At 36.6% G+C, this 7423-nt stretch overlaps 1 protein-coding gene and 1 pseudogene across 1 annotated transcript; both read right to left on the minus strand.

Annotated features, from left to right (window-relative positions):
* Nucleotides 1-5806: 5806 nt before the first annotated feature.
* On the minus strand, nucleotides 5807-6363 carry LOC108378830 (mitochondrial intermembrane space import and assembly protein 40 pseudogene; annotated as a pseudogene).
* Nucleotides 6062-6803, minus strand: LOC108378831 (uncharacterized). Its single transcript, XM_017635139.1, has 2 exons — nucleotides 6662-6803; nucleotides 6062-6578 (listed from the first exon to the last, which is right to left on the minus strand). The coding sequence occupies exons 1-2, from the start codon at nucleotides 6691-6693 to the stop codon at nucleotides 6317-6319; spliced, it is 294 nt and encodes a 97-aa protein (XP_017490628.1). The 5' UTR covers nucleotides 6694-6803; the 3' UTR covers nucleotides 6062-6316.
* Nucleotides 6804-7423: the final 620 nt, after the last annotated feature.

Here is a 7423-nt window from a genome sequence, read left to right on the forward strand (position 1 = left end):
GTGTCCGTAGTCCTGAGCAGACTCTGAGGTGACACCACCCCTCGCAAGCATTGCACTTGACAGAGGTGGAGTTGTGGTGTAGTCGTCTCTGGCATACACAGCAGTTGTAGGTTTCTGGCCCTGGGTTTGACTCGATGCCAGCCCTGAGTAGGAGAAAACGTAGCGAATGTAGCCCTATGGACGAACAACTTCTGAGATACTTCGACGACCTAACCGATGTTAGATCGCCGAAACAACAGCCCTTGGTCGGGTAAAACCCGAGTCATTCCGGTACGTAGAACCGGCTGTGGTGGGAATTCGTAGAACCGGCTGTCGTGGGATGGATGTGAGGGTCTTGAGCGCTGCCTGACTGTCGGACCACGTAAATAATTTCTATAATTTTTTTAAAGAAGTGTATTATCTATACTAAATTGGTTTAGATCCGATGATTGGATCATGAAGAAATTAACTAACTTTTATAACTTTTATAAGAGAAGGGTACGGTTCGGTTGTTGTTCCGGCAACATCAATCCCTCCCAGATCGGTCAGTCGTTGTCGTCAAGTTTAACTAACGGAGACACAAGAAGCGTGAAGCCTCTAAAGGGTCTGACCACAGCGACAGAGGCGTCAATTGCGTCGAGTTTTCCGGGCATACGAAGAGATGTTTCTTGTCGCGTAGCATCTCCACCAAATAGTCTGTACGAAATGTTTATTTTCTAGATTAATTTATAAATAAATAAATAAATGAGGAATGCTACATCAATGGTCTTCGTATGGAATTGAGGCAACCCACGTGGAAAAGAAACATTTAAATTTATTCGGTTTTAATAACTTTTTTAACTTACCTTCGCTTTTCTTTAGGTTTACCAGTGGCTGTCAGTGTTGCTTTAGACTTCACACCTGCTATTTCATCAGGTTTATTGATGCTTGAATTGACTGCAACCATTTTCTCGAGCAATTTTTAACTTTGTTAAATAAATTTTAATTTCACTTTGTCTGTTGTTAGATGTATGTACATATATCATTTGAGAAACTTAACCGATTGGGAAGCCGCTATGATTATCGCCTTTTATTCCGTCTCAAATTATTGACGTAAATCCTTTGGATACAATACACATACTCATGCATAAAAAAAAATTCAACATTGACCCTTTAAGGTTACAGTCGATTTTCTTTGTAGGAAGTCAATAACATTTTATTTGTTTACAAGCAATAAGTCGGTTTTACCTTCCCATATGATTAAGATCGGTGATCGATTTTTAGCTTATTTGGAGCAATGTCCTCAGTTCTGGAGCAAACTTTAACCAAGAGAAGAAAGATATTCCACACTCACAACGCTGGTGGCTGTTGGAAATTAACTTTACTTTTATTTCTTTCTCTTTTTTCTTCGCACTATTGCTCTAGATTTAATTGCCACGCACTCTCCAGTACCAAAAGGATGAAATGAATGTGGAATTTCGTCACGGATGCCCAAGACTGCTGTAAATATTATCGTATGTATGTTTTTTTTTATTTATTACCCACTTTAAAAATTAGAAATTTTCCACTGCTGCTGTCTTGCTCTACCTATAGCAATATTGCACTTTGAGTTTATGCACCAAAACACTTTTTAAATCCTTTCTCTTCTGCAGATTACACTTGACGCAGTTTACAAACATTTTAAATGACACTTATAATAACACAAATAATTTTCATATCATTATTTTCGATTTAATGGCGAACATGGTACCAAAAAAGAATTAAAATGTTCGACATTGATAATTAGGAATACAAACGTTGTATCGATAATTTTTAAACATCGATAATATCGGCTCAAAATTCGATATTTGCCAGAGCATACGTTCTGCGTTCTTGACTAATTTCAGCTTGAGTCACACTAAAGTCGGTGTTAAAGCATCGTTGAAACTGGCATCGATGTGTCGTCAATTTAGGGCCGGTTGTTCAATGTCTGATTAGCACAAATCAGAGGTAGAAGCTCCGGTTAAGCACAACTACTGCTTTATCGATCCACATGTTAAATGCATGATGTCGAAATCGTCGATAGTGTAGTGGTAGTGATAACCAGACAGTGAACAACCGGCCCTTAAAGAATGTAATGAAATTTTATCGATGGTTAACATGAATTATAAGCTTCTGATAAATTTCAAATACTTAGGGCCGGTTGTTCAATGTCTGATTTGCAAAAATCGGAGGTAGAAGCACATGTTATAAGCGTGGTGACGAAAACGTCGACAATGATGTTTAACCGGCAAGTAGTGATAACCAGACATTGAACAACCGGCCCTTAGTCAGAACTTACAGGAATTCGTTCCTATTGACATAAAACCTGTAAGTGGGAACACTTTTGAGAGAGTAACTGAGCAACTGTTCCTAGTCAGAAGTTACAGGATTTAGTCCGGAGTTTTTTTCCTGTAAGTTCATGAAAAGTGTCAAACGATCAGCTGATTTGCATGTGCGAAACAAAAACAGAAAGCGGTGAAAGCAAAGAAACTGATTTTTGTAAAAAAAAATGGAAGGAAACAAAGAAATGTTTGAATATGTATACATTCTAGTAATTATTTAGTGATATTTCAGCCAAATCAGTATTGTACCAATGACATGTAAACAAACCGGCTGACGTTTTTACAGGAAATAGTGCTTTTTGCCATGATTCAATAATTAGTCTGTTCCAATAGCAGTCCGGTTTACAGGATTTAGTCAAAACTTACAGGAAGTCGTTCCTATTGACATAAAACCTGTAAGTGGGAACACATTTCAGAGAGTAACTGAGCAACGGTTCCTAGTCAGAAGTTACAGGATTTAGTCCGGAGTTTCTTTTCCTGTAAGTTCATGAAAAGTGTCAAACGATCAGCTGATTTGCATGTGCAAGCAACAACTAACAGCGGTGAAAGCAAAGTACCTTATATTTGTAAAAAAATGGAAGTAAACAACGAAATGTTTGAATATGTATAAATTTTAATAATTATTTAGTGATATTTCAGCTAAATCAGTGTTGTACAAATGACATGTAAACAAACCGACTGACGTTTTTACAGGAAATAGTGCTTTTGCGTTCCTATGCACTTCTGCATCTGTTCTCCTTTTACTCTCATTTGATAGCGGAAAATTGTAGTTTGACAGTTCCACAGGTTTTAGTCCGAAGTTCAAAGGAACAGACTAAATACAAGGTTCGATAAACTGACAGTTGTCTCTCTCGCACCGCTCCCTTAGCAGTGGCACCGTGTTGGTTCTTTGCAAATTTACATGGAAACAGTCAAGGCGTATAATACGGCGTTAAATACGCCTTGGAAACAGTTCAGCTTTGGTGTGAAACAAAAGTATAAGCTTTAGTGCAATATGTTTATTTGTATATGCATATGAAGCATATTTAACTGATGAAAACATAAACTGCTTTTAAATTGGATGTTTACATCAATCTCATAGTAGTCTTATTTTAATTTTGAGTCATTTTGCAGTTTTTATACAGCTAAAGAGCACATAAATTACGTAATTCACGTAGATATATCAATATCACGTTCAACATTTCGTTTAAAATGCCAGATTTCCTGCAAATACATTAGAATTTACAAAAGGAATTTCACTGCTAATTGCCTACGTTGCGTACTTTTCTACTACCATTTTCGCACCAAGAGATTTTATTCTTCCCCTTTCTCCGTTATTCAGCCCTATTCTGCATTTCGACTCGAATCGAAATTTTCTCCGTTTGGCAACTTTGGTATTCTGCGTTCCTTTCCTTTCGATCAATCTTCGAAATTTACGATTATACCTATTCTACATTTCGATCGTAGTTCCGTTTTTCTAAGTTGCAAATTTGTTGACGGAGAACGTTTCAATTGTTATTTTCGTGGGTTTAAATAATAAAGTTTTATAAAAAATTTAAGTAAAATATACTATGCATGATTGTAAAAGTCATCATAAATGAATTTTCTCGATTTCTGTGTTTTCGCGAGCGGTAATACGGGCAATACGAAAAATTGGCTCAAATAATGGCAACCAAAAGGTATATTGCGCGACGTTTTCAAAGTGGAAGTCCAGGCGTTTTTGTTTACATTATCTATAAATAAGACTGTGAAATGCACTGAATACAATTTATCTTTTTATATAAAATTAATCGATGTATGCACATAGATACCTACATACATAAAATGTGAAGTTACATAAAAAAGATGCTTTTATTATTGCACTCGTTTTTACTAACTTTTTAAAAAGAGGTGCGTATGTTGTCTCGAATTCGATTTGCTATGGAAAGATAAGCTTTGTTCTTCCCCTCCTCCTGACGGCTTTTAAAATGGGATTCGTTTGAGTTCAAATTTTAGACTCTGTAGTAAATGCAAATGTTGTGGACTGCTCTAAACAACGTTTATAATTTCACTGACTTTAAACGATGAGTAATAGAGTACAAGATGAATTCCTTATGACTCTTCACTCATCTAAAAAAGATCAAACATGTCCCTAAATCTCCGCCTTTCAACTTCCGCATCAGCAATCTGGGACTCGTTCTTCTCTTCAAGCAATAACGCCGCGGCTATGGATTTCATTATAATTATGTATCCACTTAAATTTTATTTTTAAATTACCGTGATGCTAGGTATATTTAGTTATTTTAAAATATTTACAAACTTTAACTTTATGTGCTGCTACAGTTTGGTGGCAAATATCTCTTTGTTTTGCTTCGATTTCACACATTCCTAGGCAAACAGCTAATTTCGAAAGATGTTTTCTGTCTTCCTCTTCTTCTTTCGTTTCGATCGTAACGCAGAATACCTAAGTTCGATTCCAGCGGAGCGGAATGCGGGAACGTAATCGAAATGCAGAATAGGGCTGATTATTATTATTATCCGTTATTATTGAATCATGGCTTTTTGGGTTCCTATCAAAATGTATTCAACAAAGGCCCTTATTATGAGTTGCATTCGATTTTCGATCTTCGATGGCTATCAAAGATCGAAAGTGAAATTCGTATTATGAGCTATGCAAGCGTGTCGAAATTTTCGTTGAGTATCGAATTTTCTGTCGAACAGAATTTTGCTTTCGTTGGTGTAGCGAAGAGTTAGAAAATTGTGAAAAATTTATGATTTTGCATTTGTTTTCTTACTTTTTGGCGGCTAGACACTAATTCTAAACAATTTTTATTAATTTCATGCAATTCCAACGTCGTGAATACAAAACGCAAGCTCGAATGTCTGGTTTTACTTATGAAAGGAAATGCCAATACGCTGTTGGCACGATCTCTGAGAACAAAATCATAGATCTGTTTATAGTTTTAATATATTTTAAATAGATTTGGATCGCAAAATTTCTTAAATATATAGTGTCAAAATATATTCGAAAGACTGCACTTAAATTCTCTTAAACGTTATCTGCGATTGGCCAGTTTTCTAAGCTTCATCCTCTGACGAATCGTTCTACCAGAACTCCGTTGTACTACTTAAAATTTTTTTTCCACGTTTTCATAAACTCGATTTCTTTTTATATCTTTTAAATTTGCACAAATTTACATATGTACATATGTATAAGCACACTATTTAGTTTGCTAGATTTGTAAACAATGCTTCTCGGCGGTGAAAAATATACTATTGTGAACAACCTAAACGAGCGAAATTTACAATAGCGCTATTCTTCATCGAATGAGCGCAATAATACCAAATGAAAATTCGTTCGATCAGCACTTTCGATCACAGTCGAAGATCGAATGCAACTCATAATAGGGGCCAAAGTGTGATTGATTTTGACATTGCTCTCATAAGAAACAGAAACACAACAGAACAGAACGCTTAAATATAAATTTTTATTTTTTAAATACGAAAAACTGTTTTTACCACTTTTATATCGACATTTTCTTTTTAATATTCTTCAATCTTCTTTTTTTGCTAAAGTTTGGTGTACTTCAACTCCTACGGCAGTGGGAGAAGCGCTCGATGTTTCCTGCGGAGCAGCATCTTCCAAGTTGGCGATGTTCAACCCAGGTTCATCTTCATCATCATTTCCGGCTGATTTGTTGTATACCGTAGGATATTGAACAAAACAATCCTGCATTGCTCGAAAAGCTTCAAAGCAATCAGAGCCTTTCGGATCTGCTTTGCTATAGTGGAAGCATGAGAACGCATCCCGAAATTCCACACCACATGGACCAGTTGCCATACCACCCAAGCATGGGCAACTCCAATTTATTTCACCATCACTTGTTATAAGACCCTGTGCAGGCTCTGGTGGCGGCAATTCAACAGTGCTTGGTATTGCATGATCTTCTTTTGTAACGAAACAAACTTTGTCTTTGCCAAATGACTTACAGTACGACATCTTGACTAAAGTGCATGTGTGTAAGAGACTTAAAATTTTAGTTTTTCTCAGATATGTTTCTCAACATGAAATGACAAGGAATGTCTTGAAAATGTCCAATAAGCGTAATGGCTGCACGCGTGCGGGGAAGGAATTCTTTCTGAACTCTGAGAATTGCACGTTTTTGTGTGTTGTCGAACTTTACCAGCTCCAAATCAGTTTGCCCACCAATTTCGCCGAATAAACTCTGTAATGAATCTTCTATGCTCCCTAGAAAGTAAGCAGGCGTCACCACTGCTTTTTCTTCGTCGCGTAATTTCCTATTATTGCAGGATGCCAAAAACGTACAAAAAATCCGTCAAGTAAATGTATTTCCCAATTAAATTGATAGTGCTGCACTCACAATTCTACGTCCAAATAGCAATAGCCTGTCATAGCCTTTTTAGTTTGTAGCAAGAACCTAATTTGCTTTGCATTAATAATTCATTAAAAGGGCCAGGGAGATAAAGAACCAACCAATTTGTTTTTATGTAATTTTTTAAGTCATATGTAGGAATGACAGCGATTAATCATTTCGTTCAATTAATCGATTATTTTTGTGGTTGTCTAAAGAGCGAAATACACCACACAAGCGGCTTGTCAAACATTCTTCAAACCTACTTTTCCCATTTCGCCATACACCATGCAAACATGACTCGTTCAAGCAAAGAATTTTAGTTTTCTTCCAGTTCGCAATGCTAAATATTATGGTTTTCTTTCATTTTCCTCTCTTACGTCCTTACTCGGTGAAAATTTCGTTGCGAATGAGGCGATTTTGCTATACACAACGCAAGCGGTTTGATCAAACATCAACATGGCGGCCAGAAAATCAAAAAATTTTGATTTTTTGCTCAAATTTCCCTCAAGCGGCCAAACCTTCAAACACCCCAGCACAAATGGCTTGAAGCAAAGGGAAATTTCGCTTGGTTTGTCAAACCGCTTGTGTGGTGTATTTCGCTCTTAAGCGATTATTACGTGATTAATTGTGAAATTAGTTGTGTTCCCCAACTTTTCTGGTAAAACCTTAAAACTGTCAAAAGGCAAAAGAAGCCAGAGAACCGTGTACGGGAACGCTTTCTGGTAAATTCCTGCAAATTCTTGCAACTTCTTGCGAGTTAGGGAACGC

The sequence above is a fragment of the Rhagoletis zephyria genome, unplaced genomic scaffold, assembly GCF_001687245.7.
Source record: "Rhagoletis zephyria isolate East Lansing unplaced genomic scaffold, Rhagoletis_zephyria_1.1 Rzeph_scaffold_15034, whole genome shotgun sequence".
NCBI classification, from domain to species: Eukaryota; Metazoa; Arthropoda; class Insecta; order Diptera; family Tephritidae; genus Rhagoletis; species Rhagoletis zephyria.